Raw genomic sequence first — 23,899 nt, forward strand, 5'->3', positions numbered from 1 at the left:
CTGCTTGATGTTAGGCATGATGTAAACGAAAATATGCCTAAGCTAAGGGTACTCTTGGTTCTGGACCGTGCTACTCCACTTGATGAGATAGCATTTACTGACCAGTCTGTCTTTGCGGAGCACTTCTTGATAGTGAATATTTTCTCCTTAACCTGATCGCATATTGTGTTACAAGCTTTGAACATGAATGAAGAAACGTGTCGCCATTTGCTAACTATAGGAAAACATCTAGATATGTAAGATTCACGGTCGCATGCGTGGTTGCTATGTCAAATAAAGATCCTTGGTCTGAATTTAATAGTGGAGGGTCAGATGCATGCTGAAATAAAGTATCTTCTATTAACGTCCTCAATAGCCCACTATCCAAGGAGTTTTCAACTCCCACAGTGACCACCCTTTGTTCAACTAGTATCAGGTGCAATAACAGGTGCCCTTTTTACTCTACGGTGAATGTTCTCTACAATAAGGTCACTAGCTAGGGAGATTGGACTACGATAAATGACACCTAGTACAAATGTGCAACCATCGAAAATCAGCATACAGCAAGTGACTTCACGGGTTCCACTGCATGAGATTCACAAACAAAGGAACGGATCTCTTTATTATTAAATACGTATATAAAGACTCAAACCTCTTTCCTGCATCCACACTTATCACTACTTAGATATTCGAATCCTCACAATTTTGAAATGGCCTCATAGACTAACCAAGTTTTGTCTACAGTTTTGAGGAGTGGTTTTAGTTCGTTCAGTAATACTCCCAGCGGACTTCTAGACGCCTAACCTACGAGCATTTATATAATAAGCCCTTAAAGAGAGCAATCTATCTACACAGGTTTTGATAACATTCACTTCCAAGACCTGGCTACTCAAAAAATAGGGAAAAGAAATTTTCTTCACCGTTCTCTTGACATGCTTCTAGTCCAGCAAGTGCCACCTTAAATTTTATTCCACCCTCTAGAAACATGTCAAGTTTTACTCGAATGTTGGTGCTGTGTTGACTTTCAGCACTACTAAAAGAAAGATTTCGTCGTTACTGCTACCCTGAAATTACAGTAAGGAGTCTACATGATCGTGGTTCGACATTTTTGTTGGTCCTATCACCTATTCCTACCACGTTTCTGATCTGAACTCCTGTAGAGTCATCTGATAAGATGCTACTAATAAATTCTCCGACCATTTCCCAATCATAAGCGTGTCTGCTTTTTGGACCTGAGTCATTTGGAACTAACACATTACGATAACAATCTATATGATCAAACATTTTTCAGCCCGCCAGGGTCACGTTTGATCATACTTTTGGGCTTTTGACATGAACCCTGTGACTGAGAATGAAAGTCTGCCAAGGACGAGGGTTATTCGTAGCTTGTATTCTCTCTTTTCTTGCTCTCTGCATTTTTGTCCAGTTTTCGTTACCCAGGATAGCCATGTAAAATCGCATTGAAATACTTCTCTTGGTTGGCGTCCTGAGGAAGATGATAAATGATCTTTATCATGATGTCATTAACCAGAAGATAAACAGTAGAGGAAATTCGGAGATGATTAATACAGACGTGCTACGTAAACAGATTTTGCTATTATTATTTCCCAAGAGTTTTAGTGATGGGATCATTTATATTGATGACAAAGATATTGTTTGAATTTGTCCCTGAACTTTTCTGGTACACGCACTCTTCATATCGATGTGCAATGATAATTATCAATAAACTGATCAATCACTCATGTCACTCTGTGTTCACATTCAGCCAGCTACCTCATCGACAATTCATCAGTACAAAAGCTGTATAAGTTAACAGACCATGACTGGATTTATAGGCTTGAAATTTCTATATTCTGAATCCAGTAACTAACTGAATATACTATACCAAACAGTTAGTCAGCAACGACAGAATTATACGAGCGTACATATTTTTGTATGCCACTAAGTGATGGTATAAACTAAACCGAATACGAGGATGAATTTTGACTACGTATATTTGACAGACGCGTAGAATTATAGTCTAGTTGGTTATTAGTGTTACTATAACAATAGACCTAATCGCCGAATTGAAGATTCGCCATGATGTGACTGCATAATCTGGAAGATCTTGCACGGTAGTCCCATCATTGCCTATTCTGACTCGTCGTATCATAAGAATCAGCTACATAACTTCCAATATTTCTGAAGGACACATTTGGGCTGTGTAGAAAGCAATATATTTCATACAACATTCAACGACATTAATCCCTGATACCATTGTTGACCTTCTCTTAGTGTAATATGTTGAAAGTGAATCTTCTCAGTGATTGTTTAGGTTCGAAGATTGTGTGGTTGGTAATAAATACCACCACACAGTCACTGACCAAAACAGACAATCAGAGATACGAATTGTAGGAATATAAGCAAAATAAAACGAAGTGATCAACTCGATTCGACTAAGCAAAACTCAATAAGTTTAGTTAGGCCAAAAATAAGCTTCAAACATTTGATAAACAGGAAAAGTAATTAACACACAACCATACAGAAACAGTCAAGGTTTATAAGGGACTTACCAACAAGGTCAAAGTGCGGCCGGAGAGGGATGAATAAATAGGTTGGTCCAGAAGCTAGAATAACTTATGTTGGCTTGACAGAGTGCCGGCCGCCACAAAGCCTTTCTGTAGAGAATAGTCGGTTGGTTCGAAAAACAACAAAAGATAATTACAAAACTAATCCGTGTTATCTATTCAAACATATTCAGTAATTTTCCTTCTAGATTGGAATTTGCATTTTCGGTCCACGAAAATGGATGTTGTAATCAAGAGAGGCAATATATTTTGTGACAAAGGGAAAGACGAACGTGACAATTGTAGACTTACTGTATAAAAGAGAAATGGTTCCGCTGTGTTGTGAAAGTAACAATTGTTTGATGAATAATTGACCACGCAATCCTGTTTCTCATATAATACGTTCGAACGTGTTCATAGTGCTCTACGTCTCGAATGCAGATAAAGGTGAGACAATCATAGTACGCATTGGTTAGCTGTGGGAGTTAGTATGTTTTATATTGTATAACATACTAACACTTTGAAACATCATCTTACCCAGGCTGAGCCTGGAAACGGACATAAAGCCTGAAAATTTGCCTTCGAGTAGTAAACTGCATCTGCTTGCTGCACACACTACATTTTAGCTAAATATTAAACATCACACCTCTTACAGATCAAATAAGGTTCAGTAATTATTATTACAATTACTATTATATGTGAAGTCTGATTAAAATAGTTTCATATAAAATTTGTCAGAGGATTTGTACTGTTATTGTTCCTAATCACACAATATTCAAAGCTGAACATGAGACAACTGGGAAAATAGACTTTTGACATTTAACACCTAGAGAAGGTCAAAAATTGTGGACGGGGGAACATCCATAAAACCGTATGACATGGCTCATCCTTGCAGGGTTGGGCATTACTGTGCAAACTGTTTCTTCTATTCATTTTAAATATATTGTTCTGTCTCAAGCTCAAATGTGTTCTTTCGAAACACCAAAAACTGTATTGCTGATTCTTGCGATACAACGAATCGCGATGACATTGACGTGACTCCCACGTAAGATCATATAGATCGGGTTTTCACATTATGACAAATCTACAGTTTTAAGACTAGATCTATTACTATAGCAGTCCCGATAGCGACGTTGATCAAGGTTCTACAGATTATTATATGCAGAGCTTTCAAAGATCGTAAGGTTAGGAACCAGTGCCATTACAGATCTTCGTAATGTTCTCATGGGTGATGAAGTGACAACTTCAGAATTTCATCCGAATTATAATATTTATTGGAAGTGATTTCGGTAGGTATACTGAATTTACTGTTCAAAACTCCTTAGAAAGCGATATCCTTCAGACGCAATTCTAAACTAGTCCTCAGACTATCGACTACACTCATGTCAACAAATAGGTAGGATGAACACATCCGTTGCTAATCGGTTAGTAATACGGCGTCTTAAAGTTAATGAATATGATTGTTGGACTCATCGATTAAGCAAAAATGGCTTTAGATGTATGAATGGATTCCGATTTAGATTGTCGTTGAAAAAAGGAAATCAACAATTGCTAAATGCGAACGCTTTGTATGAAAAATGGTTGCATACATAAGATAAAAGTCGTTACTACCATGAGCATGACTCGGAACTTATGTTAATAATAGCATTGTTTACCGGCTCCATAACCCGGATAGTTGTGATGACGATATTACCAGCATGCAGAATCTCATTCAACCGATTAGACTGATGGTTCGTCTGCATGTATGTGTCACTAGATCGCCAGTTTTCACAAAATATCGCAGATCGTCCGATGAACGAGCAGCTAGCAAACATGTTGAAAATATCTGATGATGGCAATATGGCAGCGAAAATGAACAATAAAGGATGGGTTAGTTTAATATGGTCATTGGTGTGATGGACGATCCAGAACCTACTTCAGATGATTGGCCCTGATGAACAGACATATTGGTATTAAAGGCATTCGAAACGATATAATGAGACGGTGTCAAGAAGAAACATACGTGTGTGATATGAATATTACAAAAATGACCTCAGATACGTGAATGAGAAAATAAAAACGAGACAGAATGATACTGAAAATGAGTGGAACAAATTCACTAAGTCATCAAGTCTAGTGAGTTGTATATTTCATGACGTTAATGTAATGTTCATGATTTTATAATTTGATAAACGAATGGTACAATTTCGTAAGTGTCGTAATTTAATGTCAATATAAGTATCAGTAATAACTCTACCACAGTAATGCGATAATCATAATAACGATAACGATGGTAGGACAATTTGAATAGAAGAACGAGAATAGCTGATAAATGAAAAATGGATGGGACAATACGACTTGAGCATTTGCACGACAATGGTGTATTGACCTCGCTGACTGGGGTGATCTTATCCGCAACGCAACCAATGTAAACTTAATGTATCGCACACTGTCATTTGTGCGTTCAAGTAACCACATATTTTGTCACTTCATAATGTATTTTTAATTAAATAACTAGATTATGTAGTTAATTTTTCTCTGTTTTTAATTTCTATTCGCCACGTCTGACTGTGTTACACTGTACGTCCATTGCACGCTGAGATGATATCTTAAGTCATAGTGATTTTATTCACATAGTTGATTGTTTCCAGATAGACTGTCAGTGCATGATTTTACTGAAGAAAGGTTTGTTGTGCTGTAAACTGTGTTTCTATGATCGACTTCCTGTTGTCTTCAGTATGAATTCATACTGAATACTGCTTTAAAGCAGTATATATGTATCCTTTTTTTCTTAGGTAAGTTCAACTGGCCTATATTTCGTGTTTTGGTTTTATCGGCTTACTTATGTCCATTTACCTATTTTGAGCAACATGTCTTTGCAAGTGAAACAATAACTATGACACTTGCTTAGTTTAGTGTTCTTGGTTGTCGTATAATTCAGTTTAGTTGAAAGAATTATGATATTCTTAAGTATAGTGCTTGAAGCCTGTACCGAAACAGATCAGTTTAGTAAGTAGAGTTGCCTGTTTCTAATGTGTATACTGATTCAGATCAGTCTGATTAAAAATAGAAAAAACGTGCCTTTGATGCTGTTGCTGTCATACATTATAAGATAGCGATAAGTATGTTTGGTGTTTATTTCTAAACTGTACATCTATCACTGACCATATTTCATGATCACTGTCATTAAACAATTTCCCCATCAATAACATCGGTAGCAAGATAGCTAAGTGTCTGAGCTTTTAGTTGCCCGAAAAACAGCAGTATACAGTCTTAGAAGATGAGTGTTCTGTGTCTCAATTAAATGCAGCTGGCTGTGGAAAAATGTTGAAAATCTTTTGGACAACTGGGACTTTTAGTTTATCATACACTTGCTCTGCTTGTATGTTTTCCTGTTAAACTAGACGCAGATGCATGGGAATACTTAAATGGGAGCAAAATAATAAAAGCATTGCAATACGGTACTAAGCCCATGCTATGCTTTGCGCAAGTAGTAGTAGCTGACCTTATCTAATATTCATGAACTCAAGGTAAATCACAACTGCATAAATTCTTTGCTAAAAAACATGTGATTTGGTTATTTATATATTCCACATTTCTGACTAAATTCATCACCATTTTTTCATTTAGAATGCAACAGGAGTGAGTCTTCACAGATCATAAAAACTGTTTCGCCCTTAGAACTATGGCCCTATGGAACTGTTTACGGGAGATCCAACGAACAGCAGATTATAAAAAGGATGCTGGACGTCCATTTTAGTCTCACAACCACTTCCAGTATTTTTTGACTTCTTTTACTCTTTCGTTTGGAAAAATACAACGAAAACTGCAGCTTAACATTACCAATACAACTTTTAAACGGGAACTTGGTTTAAACCTTTGTTTGCTATTCGATTCTTAATGAAAGTTCTTGAATAAATTTTTGAACCTAATGCTACTTTGTTTTATCTACTTAATCGTTGCAAGAAACTTGTGATAAGCGAGCCTCTCAGCACCTAGTTCATGTGTTCAAATGGTTGTGGACTGAATAGAATAAGCTTTCGCTTAACAGGCTTCCGTGTCTAGTAGCAGGGGATCACCAATACCTCAAGGCAGAAAACTAGGTATGTTAACAATAAAAGAGGAAAAAGAAATTGATAAATCATAGTATGATACTATACTTAGTCCTTAAGAATAAACCCAGTTGCCTCTTAAAGGACTCCTGCGAAGTCGCTTGGACTAGCTCGGCCGGCAGAAAATCCCAGCATTTGACAACTCTTAAGGAGGAGAAGTTGTGCCTACAGTCCGTTCTGCTATGTTGTGTCTCTAGCTTCTGGGTGTTACCCCTTAGGTTAGTGTTGGAACTAAGCTTAATTAGGTGTTTTAGGGGATGTCCAGAAGTGTTAAGGTTATTGTAAGCCATTAGGTCACCTCTAAGACGTCTATACTGTAATAAGTAGAGGTTAAGTGATTGAAGGCGCTCTTCATAAGGTGACTTGGTGCATATCCTCGTCATTTCCTTGAGAGACCTACAGACTCGGGTCCTCTCATAGCTTATTCTAACCACCATGGGTTGTCACACCAGCTGATGGATGGACACGCGTTACACATCGTAACCGTACCTGCGTCTTATCTTATAGCTTCTAATTCAAATGCCATATGACAAGCAAGCAATGCCCCTACCCGCATTTATGGAACACTAGTAACTCAAATGCACCCCGTATGGTACCTTACACTGGTTTACGCACTCGCTTAGCTCTTTAGTGAAAATCCCATGAGCCCCTTTACCTCCATCAAAACAAATAAATCTGTATTTGCAGCATATAGCAATTTTATTATTCAAAAGTAAGATATAACAGTTAGAATTGGAGTAAAATGGCAGTATACAGCAGATGCACGTGGTACATGTCTTCATCGATTAACTGAAATAGAGAATATGGATATTAGATTAACAGCCTTATTTAGAAAGACTAGTGTCTAATTTGAACTTACTGCGTGAGAAAGTTATACTGGAACTACGAATGCTGTAGAAATAGTTTCTCGGGGCGTACGAAGCACTCAGACTGTAAGACAGTTGTCCAAAAATAATTCGAATATGGAGGTGAAAATTTGCAGGTACTTTTCATCGTGAGGGTGAACATATTAGGTACCAGTTGAAATCATACCGTAAGAAAACGCATATTTGCGAGTGGTGAAATACGATCTATAAAAAAGTGAGCTTAATAACAGTTAATTACCTTTTTACTCCCTGATCATGACCCTTCGGCTACCTTTTATGGCCAAAACAGCAAACATACACTAGACACTGGTAGCAGATTTCCGGCTTTTCAATGTTAAGCTTGCTTTAACGCACTGAGTAATGAGTACAACCCCCTCTATTACTGTTATATGGCATATTTTTCATAACAAACCCTCTGCAATAGATTGGTAGCATCTGTGACTTCATCTATAGTTGTCGGAAGTCTGGGTCCTTTCGAAATCAGTACCGATATACTCTGCTGCTGGGCACTCTGTATTAGTTTGACTCGTTGGTGGAATAGTGTTGTCCATAATACTGAAGAAAAATTAAAAAACGCAGATTGTTTCCTTTCATTTTGCCGATAACATCATAAAGGACAGTTAGGAACGAACATGCGAACAATTAGTCACAGGCGGCAGCAACAATTATTTTAGCTAAATAAAAACGAACTTCGGCTTCGGATATCTAGAAAACAAGGTAAAAAAATAACCGATTATCGTTTGAAAACGTAAGGTCTTATGTTAGTACTAGCCAGCTTAGCTGAATAAATACAGTGACTTCATTAGCAGCAGATATAACCCAGAAAACAAAGCAAAATCAGGAAAAACTTTGCTCCAACGTTCAGAGTATGACACTAACTTCTGAATTTTAGCACACTGAAACATTAAATTCCGTAGCCACACAAAAGAAATAGCTGAAAGAAGCACAGAACGAAGAAAGCCGACCTCCATTGCTTACGAAGATGGCGGATGTAATAATTCCCGCCTCATTCTGATTGGTTGCTAAGCTGAAGGGCACATTTTTCGAAATTGAGTTGCGTTTAATTGCAGCCCGCTGACTGACACGGATTCGAAAGATTAAATCATCAGTTTGGTTGTCAACGTTCACCTAGTCCATCAGATCCATCAGAGTCCAAAATGTTTTTAACGGAAGTAGTTAAAAGGTTGCATTTAGTTCGAGGAAGTGCCAAACAGCTTCGTGGTTTAAGCTCTATCCAAAAGATAGGATAACTCATGTGACTGTATCACTAGTGGGCATTATAAGCGTAAAATCTAGGAGTAAAAACCACGGACTCAGCAGACTAAACGGGAAGTACCTAAATTTGCGGGTGTAATCAGCCGGCAAAATAGGAGACTTCGTAAGCGTGAGGTTAAGGCGTTCTGATAGTTGCAACGAGTAAATCGTAGAACAAGTTTTCAAATGCGCTACAATTACCTTTTCGAAGTGTGGGACGAAATTAAAACCCGACCACATGTACAATCCTTCACATCTATGGTGGAATTAAAACTAGAATAGAAACAACTTATCCTCATTTTGTGACGTGCAATATTAGACATTGGACATGCTTTTGTTTGTTAGTTTTATCAATGACCTGCGCTTGTTTCAGTCGGCGCCGGTGTAAGGTTTTTTTGTAATCCTTGGTATCTTGTTGTTTGGTAATTTTAAGAATGCGTCCTACCCGACGTCAGTCATATATTCGTGAACAGTGTGTAAGTAAGAATGCTTCTAATCAGCGGTAGTAGTGTTTTATTATATTTTTAACATTACGATTTTATCTCGTAAACATCAGTTTGAAGTGTTCAGTTTTTTTTACTTATGTGTGTGTCCAAGTTGCATTATCGTTAACGTGACTCTTACAATCTTAAGATGTTCGATTGCCAACAAATACTTCCTGACTATTGCCTTGGACGAAAATTATGAGCCATGTTATTCAAGTCGATGGGACTAATAAATATAGGGAATTAGTCGCGGTTTTAAGGAGCTCCATATTTTATCAGTTTCTTAGCTTTAGCGTCTCTTTCTGTATGAGTTTCTTGTGTACTTACTAGAATTATGGAATGCCATATTTGGGTGGATTGAGTCTTTTTTCTGCAAGTGCTTTAAAAACAGTGTCACAATGTCATTTTCATTTCTAGCTTTTGCTCAATTGAAACGACAAGCTGTGACTGTAAGTAGCTACCATTGTAGCCTGAATAATTCCATCAATTGTTTTGTGAATGTTTGACGCTTGAAAAATACAACAATGTGCTTTTTACTGTTCAGCATTACTGCAAATCTCTTGGCATCATTTTTTAAATTTAGGAATCCGAAAGAGCCCGACTTGAATATGGTACATTTACCTTTCCTTTCCTAATCTCTGGGTCCTTAGATAATGTTAACACCAGAACTTTTCACAATTCTCAAGACAGGGTTTGATAAACCATCAACGAATTATTCCTATTGGTAACCCGGTTTCATTACTTGTAGCTTAAACATCCACGCTCATTATGTGTCTATGTTCTAACTATTACGTTTCCGGTTATTCACCTGTATTCTGACCTGATTTTTTAAGCTGTCATACCCTTTATGCATTTAGCGATTTAACACATTCCTTTCATCGATGTATGAATTAAAATAACATACTATTCTCATATCAGTTTTTCCTGTTTAACGACAAATACAAATATACTACCAGAAATTTCTGGTACAAGTGAATCCAGATCTCATTAGAATTAGCCTGGATAAATGCATCTGTGCAGTTTCCACTGGTTTTTATGTATACCACCTTACAGGTTAAGCATAAAATTGGCAGCTCAATAAACGCTGATTCGAATTCCACTATGACCTTAAACTCACCTGTCATCTCTGCCAACTTAAAAACTGTTTTCTAATGCATTTTATATTTATTGAAAAGACGTGTAAATATGATTAGCATGACAATTTGAATAAAATGAAGCTGGAAAAATCGTATGTGCAAACTTTTGTTAATAGTAGTATGTGCTGACGACTTAAGCGACTTATTGTATAATAAAAAGACTTAGTTATCAGAAAATTAACGATGAGCACCAACAAAATTACAGTGGAATAACATTTTTAATAGGACTAACAAATCCTTACATGTTGAACTATTCATGGTAAGGGACAAAGGTTTAAGTCTACATATCAATGGTTGGCCAATGTTGTGAGTTAGGTTATAACTCTGCAGGATGTTAGTCACCAAATAAAATTAGGTATTATGCAAAAGGGTTATGGTTTTCATCTTGAGTTGACATCAACTAAAATGTAGTGGAGCTCTGCTACTCTTTTGTTTACAAACTTACCAAACTTAAAGTTGGTGAGACTATAATTCATGAACGACCTTTGAGAAACACCAAAATGGCCTTGAAAACACCCACCTACTTACCAGAGTTAAATCAGAGTTATAAATTAATGAGAGGAATTAGGATTAGAATTTAGATGTTAGGGCTAGAAATTAGAAATAATACTTCCATCACGAACTGATATCAACCGTAGTGTTAAGGTGCCATTTGACCAAATGACTGAATCAATTTTGCGCCAAAATCCAAGATCTGCGATCTTAGATCTGATTGGTTCATCCTTAAAATTTAGACAGAAGTTAGAGTAAAAGTATCTAGCTGTACATTTACCCCTAACTATCCATTTAATTTCATATTTTTTACCATCAATTTCAAGCACTTTAGGAACTGAGTATTCACAGTTTTCACTTGGTCTATAGTAACCTGCAAGATATAATTCATTTTTTTATTGGTTGTTCGAATTTTCCCATTTATGTTTAGGACTGCAATTGGTCAGTTTCATATTGGCATGTGTATCCTGTGCGAATTGCCTCGATATTGCCTTAAATTAAAAGCATTATAAGTGGAAGTTGATGGTGGCCAGCAGTGGATTCAACTATTAGTCACCAATCTCTGGTTATAACTTGTATAATATCTTACATTACGGTTCCGATTTCGCGCAAAATATCGTGGGGAATCGTTTTAATTTTTAGTGGCTCACCCGAGGCCATGAGAATGGCATGCTTGTCAAAGTTTCCAAATCGCGAAATAGCCTGGTTGTTTTAGTGGGCTTTGTAGCACTTAAATACATCTTGCTAACCAATTATTTTGCTTTATGATCCTTGAATTATACGTTTTGTGAAGGTCGCACTAACCCTTGACTTGTTGATACCAGCATGGTTTAAAAAGGGACAGAAAAATGCAATACACAGTTCTATCTTGGTCTATCTGGTCATATGTTTGACAAGATCAGATCATTTTGAGTGATCTATAGTATACCTTCGTGACATTCCTGTCCCTTCATTGGTCAGATATGACTTAACAAACGATTTTTTGATCTTTGTACATCTCTTATTTTACCTCCTGCTTATATTCTCCAATATCTAATTATTCACATACATAATGGTGCTTTGTAATTTTTTTCAAGTCTATTTACCCAATTTTCACCTACTTCCTATTTTGAACTGTTGACTAGAACATCTGTTATTTTATTATCCTTGACCACCACTATTGCACCTGTCTTACTATCAGTACTTTTACGCAATCTATTTAGTTGTAACCATTGAATTATAATTTGCCTTCATTGGGTTAATATTTTCATATAAATACTGATGTATACTAAGTTGATGACGATCTATTTGAAAACAATATTGTTCGCTTGTATGTGTTGTTCTAATTTGTGATATTTTTTTCAGATGAGTCTGAAAAGTTGTCCATCGTTAACCGTCAGAGCTACTTTCTCCATCTATTGTTTTCACTGCTCACCGCTGTCCAAGATCATTACGTATACCTTTTGTCACTCCATGCTTAAATTGTTTCCGCTCCTCACTGTGTTCAGAGCCAGATTCTGCGCTACTAGTGGTTAAATAAGGATTTTAAATGTTGCCTAGTTGCTCAAACGGGAGTCAGTAACGTGTAGTTTAAGGCTGCGATATACTGACTGAACTTAATGCGTTTTAATCACTAAACTATCACTTTGTAAGAATGAATTGTGCTCCATAAGGATCGTCGTAAAAACTATAAGGACACGATTTTTGTTCAGTATGTCTCAATTTCCGGAATCAACTGTCATATGTGTTTATCAAATAGTCAATAAGAGCAACTGATAGGTTTGTTCCTGTTTTTAATTTTTTACCAGGTTTTTATTGGACTTATTTTGTGATGTCTGGGGTTAGTGATTAAAACTTTCGGTTTTTAATCACTAGACCATAAGTTCAAAACTCAATTTACTTACTTGGTTTTGAATAGCATCACTAATTCTTTCATTCAGAATATAATTTAAAAGTAAATGCGAAAAAACTATACTTTCTGGAAAAGCCATATCCTTTTATTCTTGGAAATAAAAAGCACTTAATTGCTTTTATTTGTAATTTTCTTCGTATTAAAAGGTTTCATACTTGATCATAGTCTATGTTTTATCCAGCCTGATTTAGATATGTCAACTAAATCTATCACGAGTACTGATCCTAACCAGTCTGGTTCATTATTGCCTGCTCAGTCACCTGTTCAATTAAGAAAACGTGGTCGGCCAAGTAACAGGAAGTTAGGTCAGTTCATTTATGGTGAAATTTTCTCATTGTTATCTGGAAATTCTGACATAATTCAATGTTTTCTGGGTACTTGTAATATTGATGCAAACCTGTTTGGGATGCGTTTCCCTTTCTTTGAATACAAAATATTCCTTCAATATTACTCTGCATAATCACTTTCACTGATGATAGCGAGTAAACTAAGTGCCTTGATCACTTCATTTATCTTGTGAGTTAGTATCTGAGGTAGTCTCTACAACCCCTCATTAAGCTCCCTTGACTTTTACTAACTTGCATCACTTGCGGTGTATGTGAGATGTTCACCTTTCTTACTTACACCTGTTACTCCATGTCGAGGAGCACAGGCCGCACACCGACATTCTCCATTCAACCCTGTCCTGGGACATCCTTTCCAGCTCTTTCCAGTTGTTATTCATCCTTCTCATATCTGATTCTGTTTCCCGACGTAATGTGTTCTTTGGCCTTCCTGTTTTCCGCTTTCCTTCAGCATTCCAAGTTAAAGCTTGCCTCGGGATGCAGATTGATGATTTGCGTAATGTATGTCCTATCCATTTCCATCGTCTTTTCCTAATTTCCTCTTCAGCTGGAAACTGGTTTGTTCTCTCCCAATGGATGTTGAGTATCTTGCGTAGACAGCTATTTATAAATACTTGTACATGTTTTATGATGGTTGTAGTAGTTCTCCCAGTTTCAGCTTCGTACAGCAGAACTACCTTGACGTTCGTATTAAAGATTCTGACATTAATATTAGTTAAAAGTTGTTTTGAGTTCCATATGCCCTTTAATTGTAGAAATGCGACCCTTGCTTTGCCAATCCTCGCCTTTACGTCTGTATCTGATCATCTTTGTTCATCGATGATGCTTCTCAGGTATGTGGAGGATTCTACATCTTCCAGAGTTTCGCCATCAAGAGTGATTAGATTGCTGTTCTCCGTGTTGTATTTGAGGACATTGGTTTTCCCCATGTGTATGCTGAGGCCTACTGATGCAGAGACTGCTGCTACACTGGCTGTCTTTATCTGCATTTGTTCATGTGTAAGCGATAGGAGGGCTAGGTCATCTGCAAAGTCGAAATCGTCTAATTGGTTGTGAGCTGTCGGTTGTATGCCGTGTTTTCCCTCAGATGTCGAGGTCTTCATAATTCAGTCGACCACCAGAAGGAAGAAAAAGGGAGAGAGTAGACAGCCTTGTCTGACTCCGGTCCTTACTTGAAATGTATCTGTCAGCTGTCCTCCATGCACGACCTTGCACTGTAGTCCGTCGTATAAGTTCCGGATAATGTTGACAATCTTCTCAGGAACTCCATAGTGTTGAAGAAGTTTCCATAATGTTCTATCTACACCGATAAACGTTCTCTCGTAGTCATTGAAGCAGATGTATATTGACGAGTTCCACTTAAATGATTGTCTGACAGTCATCCGTAGCGTTGCAATTTAGTGAATTCAATGGATCTGATCTATTCAAGAGTTGCTAAAAGTATTCTACCCATCTGTTCCGCTGTTCTTGAATTTCAGTGATTGGCCTGCCTTCTTTGTCCTTGACTGGTCTCTCTGGTTTAATATATTTCCCTGATAGTTTCGTCGTTGTATCGTAAAGTTGTTTCATGTTTCCTTCCGTCGTTGCTAATTGTTCCACGTATTTCTTCTTGTCGGCTCTAATGCTCTTCTTCACTTGCTTATTTGCTTCTATGTACTCAGCTTGTGCTTGGACTTTCTCTGCTCGTGTTCGGCTGTTGTTAATTGATGTCTTCTTGTTCTTTCTTTCTTTGATCCTGTCCAGTGTTTCTATAGAGATCGATTCCTTATGATGATGCTTCTTGAGGGCCAGAACCTCCTGACACGTTGAAATTAATGCTTCTTTGATACTTTCCGAGTTGTCCTCCATAGTAGTTTCTTCTTCCTTCAGTAGATCGTATAAAGCTTGGAACCTGTTGTTGATAGCTATCTTGAATTCATTGAGTTTGTCAGTATCTCGAAGGAATGCTGTGCCGAACTTTTGTAGTTCTGGTTGTCCAGTTGTTCTTTAGCTTCATTTTTAAATTGGCTACAACTAGGTGGTGATCTGAAGCTGTGTCAGCTTCTCTCCTGGTTCTCACATCTTCCATTGTCCTTTGGAATTTTTTATTGATGCAAATATGATCTATCTGGTTCTCTGTGGTGTGGTCTGGTGAGATCCATGTAGCTTTGTGTATACGTTTGTGTGGAAATATGTTCACCTACCAACTAGAATATAGTAATTTCATCTAGCAGTTTCCTCTGTTGTACTCTTTGACTATAAGACATGGTTTGTGAAAGTAAAAGACAAGCATATGTATTTTCGGACCACTGAGCTGGCAATGTTCAGGTAAGGGATAGGGTGATTAACGAGGTTAACGAGGTTGTGAATCTCTGGTGATTGGTCCGGCTGAATGAAGTTATTAGGACATCCCATGGTAGTTAATGTATTGATAGTATGCATCTGCACCATTGTTGACGGTTGTGATCAGTATTACCCAATTGGTTACAGTAATCGCTTGGACCTCAACCAGTTAGTGTGCACTTACCAGTACAGTTCAGTCCAGTAGTCAATATTTTCATGGACTGACTCCATTTCTGTTAATCTTCCTCTAGATATTCAGTTTTATATCGTTTCTGCCACAAGTTAATTATTCCTTTTCCGAATCATATTCTTTATTCTTAATTTCTTTCTCCGAACACTGATACTGTTGGTACTTATAGTGTAGTAGGATTTGTCTTGATGATTTCATTTCATTGTGATAATTAAGTGTGATAACTCATACAGGTCAACATATGTCCCCGGTTCAACGTTGTTTATAAGTGACTAACCGATTATATGGTTTTCTTACAATTCATACCAATCTTTGGACACATTTTGAAAACTCTCTTCATTTTTATTTTCTTTAGTAAAATGCTATGATTATATACAAATATTAATTATGAAAATAACCATGAATAAATGTAGTTTAGTAAATAAGTGATTGGTGGATACATGTGCCGTAATGTACGGTGTTCAAAAGTTAATACTGATATACACTTTGTCGAGAGAAAAGATACTTAGTGATAAAAAAAATGTTTTTTTTTGTTTAACCCAAATCCCATTTATGTATGTACTCCTTTAGGAAAGTAAACTTATCAGTGGTTCATATCTCATCTGTTGGAAGTAAAAGCCATTTCTTGACCGATCGAATGTACTTATCATTTGACTATTTCTGATTGATCTACCGTATTGGTAGGTTGTATTATTCATTCACTCATTCTTCCACTTAACTATCTTAATTCTTGCTCATAATAATAGCAACGTTAGGAGATGCAATCTCATAGTAGCTGGTGACCAACTGTTGGTTCATACACCATTTATTCCTTCAGGATCCTAGAGTCCATGTGCACCATTGGTAGATCCTCCGTGTCCATCAACCCGGTTAAAACGCTCGACATTCTCTTTTCATCCTCTCAATTTCGTAGATAACACCACCATCGCGAGAAGGTAGTGATTAGGATTTCCTTGGTATTGGTTGTATACGCGTGGTCATGTAAGAGCGTTTCGAGAGGGAGAATTTACTCTCTTCACTCTCGACCGTACCAAGGCATTTGGGGAGATGCTGCATATAATATCAAACAAACAATATAAAAATGTGTATTATGTGATTATGTTTTGTTTATTGTTAGTTCTAATATTTCATTTCTATTCCTCACAAATAGTTCATTTTAATCAGAATTCATCAAATGGATCATCTGATCCTAAACATATCAATAATAATTTTGAAGAAAATTCATCAACCAATGAAAATCAAAGATATTTTATCAATAAAAAAATGAATCAATCCACTTTATATTCTTCAAGTTCAGATGATTCAAATTTACATTATCCACATCGTGTATTACGTCCACGTAGATCAACATCAAATTATTATCCACAAAGAAAAAGACGAAAACATTTACGTTGTGAAATAACTAAAAAATCATTATCTACTCATCGAAATATTCAATATAATGTACAAACTAATTCATTACAAGATAATTTATCTATTAACATTAAACCATGTACACATTCCATAAAAGTTGAAGAAGATCATAATAATGCTATGCTTGAAGATGATGATGGTGTAGATGATGTTGATGATGAAGAGGAAGATGATCAAGATGAACAACAAACAAGACGTTATCCAGTACGTAATCGTAAGAATACTATTGTTTATCAGGGTAAGAATTGTACATAATTTTTATGTATATGTACATTGTTTATTCTCAATTGTTTGTTTATCATTCCTTAAGTATTCGAAATATTATGGTATGGATTACTTATATGCACATAAGTAGTATATAACGGGGGTCAGGCATAGAATGTATTTCGATAAGGAAAGAATAGGAACGGAACGTAATTGGTATGAAAATGCATAAACAATGAAATTTGAGACAATGGACTGATATTTACAAAAGGAACATTCAAGTTTGAGACGATGAATTGATAATTTGCAAATTAACTATTTACTATATGGTTCTCAGATTTTAGTGAGATGGATTCGATTGTCCTCATTTGTGTTCCTGTTCACCACAATATCAGTAAGATTTATTTTGAATAATATGATCTATTTAATAAATATACCAAGTGAGATCACAGGAATTGTATTGTACAACATTTAGGGTACATTGATGTTTATCCACTTAGAAGGGCTTCTTGTTTTTCTCAATATGCTTTTCTTATTTTCGTGTTTTCATTGTCTAAATCATTCTAGAAGTTCTTAAAATTCAGATTCAATGTCGTTACGTATAGAGTTATAATTCATTGTCACTAGTGATGAATCTCATGAAAATCAAAGGTTTGAGTTGATATTACTATAATCCATTTGAAATTCCATTTTTCATAACTTTTAAGTTAGGTGTTAATAAACTTTTAGACATTCTTTTAAAGATAATGCTCTCACTGTCTGATTTTTCAGGGGTTGATGCTCTACTAGGAGATTCACTTGTTAACTGTGAATACTCTGATAATATAGTTTCGCTCGGTGAATATTGACAAAATACAGTCTTCTGACCATCTTAACCAGCAATGCAAGGATGTTTAGGATGCGATTCTCTCCTTTCAGATGGAAAATGTTGCTTAAGGATTAGTCTGCATCAGCGTTTAAATTAATGATAGGAAGTGAAGTAGTTGAGGGTACCAACTGCTTCACTTATCTTAGAAGTCCGATCAATCATCTGATGTCTGAAGAAATCTCAGCACGGATTCAGAAAGCTCATTTGACTTTTGTCAACCTGAGTCACTTGTGGTTTGAAAGAGATATCTGTCTCCCAACTAAAGGTTGATTTTACAACACAACAGTTCGCGCTGTTCCAATTTATGAGTGTGAAAAATGGTCATTACGAATATAAGGTATTCGTGAATTACTAGTATTCGACAATGGATATCTTTGATACATTACTCGTTTATTTTGGGATCATTGTGTGATCTATCCCTGGGTTAGAAAAAGGGTACTAGGTAAGGATGGTGAATCGCTTGAAGAGGTGGTAAATATTCATCAGCTGAAGTGGTTGAGTCGTGTATTACAAATTTCCAACTACTGTCTACCTTGATGGGCGATGTTGTGCGATGTAGAGGAGTAGGATGGAAGAAAGCTAGGGGCGGCCAAACCGAAACATAGCATCAGTCACTGATAACCAGGTTTAGCCATGTTAACATGTATACACTACCTGGTTGGGGTTCACATGCTTATCGTAATCCATGGTTAGAGACTTTGACATTGCTCAAAATCGTTTGTAATGGCACAGGTGCATTCATTCCTTGTCTTCCACAAATTCTGAGATCCTAAATTCATCATAACCTTACTTTTTATTTCACTGATTTATATTTTCGGTGCCTAATCTTTTTCACTACCACTGATAGTGTTATTACCTGTACTACTGTGTAATTGTCCCTTGGAATTTCGTCTCGTTATGCCAATAGAATATGCCACCTTGTTGAGATGTACATATTTGCCAGGTTCTACTTTGAGTTTGACTAACTGAACCTTTTAGACGATTTTGGGGTGCAGTTTTCTCAGTTCAAAATGTTTGTCTAGAATTTTATGCACAGAGAATTTTTTTCAGATCCAGTTAATCAACAACCATTTGTTATCGAAACATACAAGAGTTCGCGTGTGTTCATATCGTTCTATATGTGATCGAGGACCTGTTAAAGACTCTTGATATGTAACTATATCGTATAACAAATAATTATTGTCAGTATAGATTTGTGTAGAATGTTAAATTTTATTAAGATCGCAAATTGGTCTTGGTTAGACAGCTACTGAATACCTGAAACCACTGAACAACCGTTTCACTCTAGTCTGGAACTCCGGGGTAGTGTGTATCCATGGCGTTAAAACTCAGACATAAGGTAATAAACTCAGTAAAACGAATCAACTTTGAGCAAGTAGAAAATATATAAACCAATTAAGAGAACAGTTAGTTTATCACTAATCAATTATAAAATATAAAAAATAAATTCTATAACAAAATAACAAGCTATTCATGAGTAATACAATTGTAATACATAAATGTAACAGTGTAGCGCAAAACCGTTAATAAATCTATTCTTTTTTTCAATCGTTTCATGATCTCAATCAAAAATTCAATAAACTCCACAACCTCTATACTGATAATTACCATTTGTTCACTAGTGACTAGCTTCGTGAGGGAATTCTCGGAGTTCTAGTGAGAAGCCATGACCAGTGGAGCTAATCGGTGTCGGGTAGAGACAGGTATCTACCTCAGTACAATGGAAGTCGGTCGTGCAATTTCGTGGATTGGTTGAGGTACGACATAAATACCGTTGGATATCGGCCGGCTCAGTAGTCTAGAAGTTAAGCGTTCGCTCGCGAGACCGAAGGCCCTGGGCTCGAATCCCGCGACCGGGATCGTGGATGCGCACTTTACTGAAGAGTCCTAAAATTGGATGAAACGGCCGTCCAGTGCTTCTAGGTTTTCATTGGTGGTCTAACATCAATCTGTTCATGATCTCAATCAGAAAACTTAGTAATCTCCATAATCCCTATGCTGAAAATCTATATTCACTTAGTAAATTAGATTAGATCTTGAAATGTTCAACTAATAATAACTGTACATGGAATAGAATGTACATAATTATTATTCTGACTTGTGTTCATCTTTTAGTTCGATTGAATTAATAATAAATTTCTCAAAATTTCTTTTTTGTCTTTTCTTTCAGTTGAAAATTTGCAAAATAATCATAGTAATAGTAACAATCATGGTGTTCAACAACATCAAAGAAACTGGTTAGCCGGTACAGGTTATCATAAAGAAAGACGATCACGTCAATTGAAATCCAAGTGAGTGTAGAGAGTTTCTGCTTATATATATATATATATATATATATATATATATATATATATATATATATATATATATATATATGCGACCTCCCTGACCACAAGGCCTCCGAATGCCTTATTGCGGTCGACGGTGGGGAATCCGCTCTCATATGACTACGGGTATATAGCCACCGCCAGTGAAATTTTATTCACTGGATTTTTGTGGCAGAGGTGTCTTTTAAGAAATTGAGAGGACGAAAAACAAATGTCTGACCCTTAAACCGGGTTGGTGGGTACGATGGATCCACCTAGGGGAGTTGGGGAACGCCTAATTTAAAGCAGTAGTGCCCATGGACTTCAGGGTCCTGAGGGAAAAATGACTCATGAAAATATTGTTAGTCACTGGCTACTACGGGACTGCATCTCCTGACGTTGGTGCATTGCCTTATGGATTAGATCACCATGTTAACGGCTCGAGGAGTGGCTCCTTAAGAAAATCACCTGTCTCTGTCCGAGGAGTATTCGAGCCCACACACAAATTGAATGATAACTACTATGTGTAGCGCATATTTATTTTTATGCCCCTTTGTACCAATTTTTATATGTTTGAATAAATAACCACCAGCTAGTATTAGATGTATTTATGCATACATGTAGTAAAGGAGATTTCAAGTGGTTATACATAGTTTGCGTTAAATCATGCTTGATCTAGATTTTGTGATAGTTGGTAGTCATTAGTAAGGTGTACATGAAATCTTGAGGAACTGGTGCTGTTTGTGTATAGTAACCGTCATTTTTAATTGACATCCACCCGAGAAATCAGTTTAAAAGAATGTTATATAAAAATACCAATCATGAATTATTTCACTAATCACCCAACATTACATACAAGTATATATGGATAATAGTTAGCTATGGAATTCAAGGTGCAGATTTCATCGTTTTCGATGCCCGTCAGCTTGGTTTACGTGCCTGTATCTTTGTTGTTGTTCACATTGAAACTGGGACATATAACTGAACACTACAAATACCAACAAGTCGTTATCTTTCCTCATACATACTTCAACCTGCTGAGTCATCATAGTTATTAATTTATTCAAAAGAGATAAGCTTTGTTACTTTTACGATGGTCTGTCTACGCCTTATCGTTGATATTCAGTTTGATACTGTTATTGGCTTCATGTTTCACCAAATTTAGACACTGATATCGAATACTAAATAGTAAAGATGATTCACCGACTATCTCTGACAACTGGTTTACTGTCTCCTTGAAACTTAGCAATATGTGGCAATGTGTAGTCAACGTAGTGTGTATGTTCATCACTTCCCAGCTTACGCATAAAAAAATCGAGTCTTCCACGCGTCATCTTGTTGGCAGAATTCTATTTTAAATGTATGCTCCTAATGCTTGAACCACATGAAATTCGTATTTCCACTTTTGGGGTCGAAGTTGAATTCTAGGTTGCTTCTGGCAATTGCATCACTAGATGTAGTTGAATTAGCGTGTGAACTCAAGTAGTGGATGTTAAGCTGTTGCGTCAGAGTTTCTAACAACTGCGTTTGTGCATCAAGTTGTGCTTGCTGTTGTTGTAGTATTCGGTTGAGTTGGTCATCTGATATCGGCATCTTGAATGTTGTTTTTCCTTTTCCTCATCGCTACTGTTATTGTTACGTTTCAGCTACTCTTATTTCTTAGTATTTTTGGACACTTATTCACTTGACAAGTCTTCAAATCAGAACACGGTGGAACAGGGATGTAATTATATTCCAAATAACAAAGTTAAATAGAAGTAGGGATTACGATAAGAAAAATGTTAGTGTATTTATAGTTTCTTTTTATCACGAGAATATTCTCAAATCTTCTCCAAGTTTCCGCTAGCTCTGATTGGTTACGAAATAGTCAATCAGCGTGCTCCAACACAGTCCTTTACAGAACATTTTTTATGTCACTAACAGGTACGCATTGTAATCAGTTGTAGTTTTAACGCTTATACACAAAATCTCTACAAACCTAATAAGTGACACTTTTAAAGGTTATAACAAGTGGATAGAATAGTGATATTAACATCTTAAGATGAAAAGACTCTTTCACATCATAATAAATAAGTGTTTATTCTTTTCCCTACTTTCTACATTTTTTAAAAGGCATCGTAAAAATTTAGAACATTGTGGTTCAAGTAGTAGTAGTACATCGTCTTCTTCATCAACATCATCATCATCAAGATCTCATATTTCTGATAGATTATTCTGTAATCGTAATAGTTGGCATAATCGTTGGCATTGTTCTTCCACTAAAGAGAATAATGTTCCATTAACAGTTGATAAAGATGAAAAACGTTTTCAACGTCGTATTAATAAAAGTATTATACATGCTAGATCAGAGCTTATGCCTATAAACAGTCATCAACTTGGTTATGAAGTATGTTCTATTCATATATTATTCTATTATTTTATAACTTATACATATTCTGTTAAATAGAATTTTATTATAGTTTGTACTGGTTTATAGAGATAATTTTTTGGATTTAACTGTCCTATAATAATAAAAACAATCCAACTCGTTTACAAGGTACTTGAGTATGCGCTATATTCTAAGTGTATAGGCTAATGATACTAACGCTTGGTCGCTTGAGCCGAAGCAGATAAAGCTGGGTTCGAATCTAGGAGTTGGTGACTGAAAGTCAAACACCTTGGCTAATAAACACTGATCTACAAGAAATCTAATTCAAATCTTTATCTACTAATAAGCAGATGATGGGAATTTCGGCAATTTAATTTGCAGAAGTTTGTTCTTACTTGAAAAAACGAAAGGTGTTCCGATCTTAACCTTCACATAGCGGAGTCATGAATAAGTTCTACCTAGGAGTCTTATTCTGCGTCGAAATAACTGTCCAGTGCTTTATGGTTTCTTATGGTATCTCAGCTGAGACCAATCTAAGACTTACAAATTAAACCAATCTGCAGAGGAACCCTTCAATTAAAATATATTGTTTTGATGGATTAAAACACCACCGCACCTTCCAAACATTGATTCGCGCAGATTTATAGGTCACTTCGACACTTAATTTGGTTTTTCGTAGCTAATTGTTGTTACTAGGTAACATACAAAATGGTCAGTTCAGTTAAGATGTATACGAACCATGTATATTGTAATTGACCAACGTTTTTATCATATTTTAGAATCTGAAGATATCCTAATCAGAGAAATTTCAAGGTAACAAGAACATTGAAGTGTTTTCATTCTCCTTGTTACAATATTTTACAAACATTGTGATTAACTATCAGAGAAAAAAAACTTGTTTGTTTAAAATCTTAACAAGAAAAGAGTGTCTATCGGGATTTACGGTCATCCTACAATATTGACGAATTAAAGACCGTTTGAGCTATTCGACGATGACAGTCATAATACCAACTTGATAATGGCAGTTGGGACGTAACATGCACACGGAACAGCTTAACAGTTATCCGCCATCAACCAACTTATTCGATGCGCGGTGATGGCTGTTGTGGGAGTAGGTTTGATGAAAGCTAAAAGTGACCAAATC

The 23,899-nt window shown here is 36.3% G+C and overlaps 1 protein-coding gene across 1 annotated transcript in view; it reads left to right on the plus strand.

Moving 5' to 3' along the window:
- Positions 1-9,098: 9,098 nt before the first annotated feature.
- The window catches only part of ATAD2B (ATPase AAA domain-containing protein 2B), a 43,088-nt gene continuing 28,287 nt past the window's right edge, over positions 9,099-23,899 (plus strand). Inside the window, exons 1-5 of the mRNA XM_051217156.1 lie at positions 9,099-9,212; positions 12,922-13,045; positions 16,747-17,247; positions 20,252-20,372; positions 22,500-22,773. Of these exons, the coding sequence (XP_051065799.1) occupies positions 9,171-9,212; positions 12,922-13,045; positions 16,747-17,247; positions 20,252-20,372; positions 22,500-22,773 (1,062 nt within the window). The 5' untranslated portion in view covers positions 9,099-9,170. The remainder of the gene's footprint in view (positions 9,213-12,921; positions 13,046-16,746; positions 17,248-20,251; positions 20,373-22,499; positions 22,774-23,899) is intronic.

The sequence above is a fragment of the Schistosoma haematobium genome, chromosome 6 (assembly GCF_000699445.3).
Source record: "Schistosoma haematobium chromosome 6, whole genome shotgun sequence".
Taxonomy (NCBI): Eukaryota; Metazoa; Platyhelminthes; class Trematoda; order Strigeidida; family Schistosomatidae; genus Schistosoma; species Schistosoma haematobium.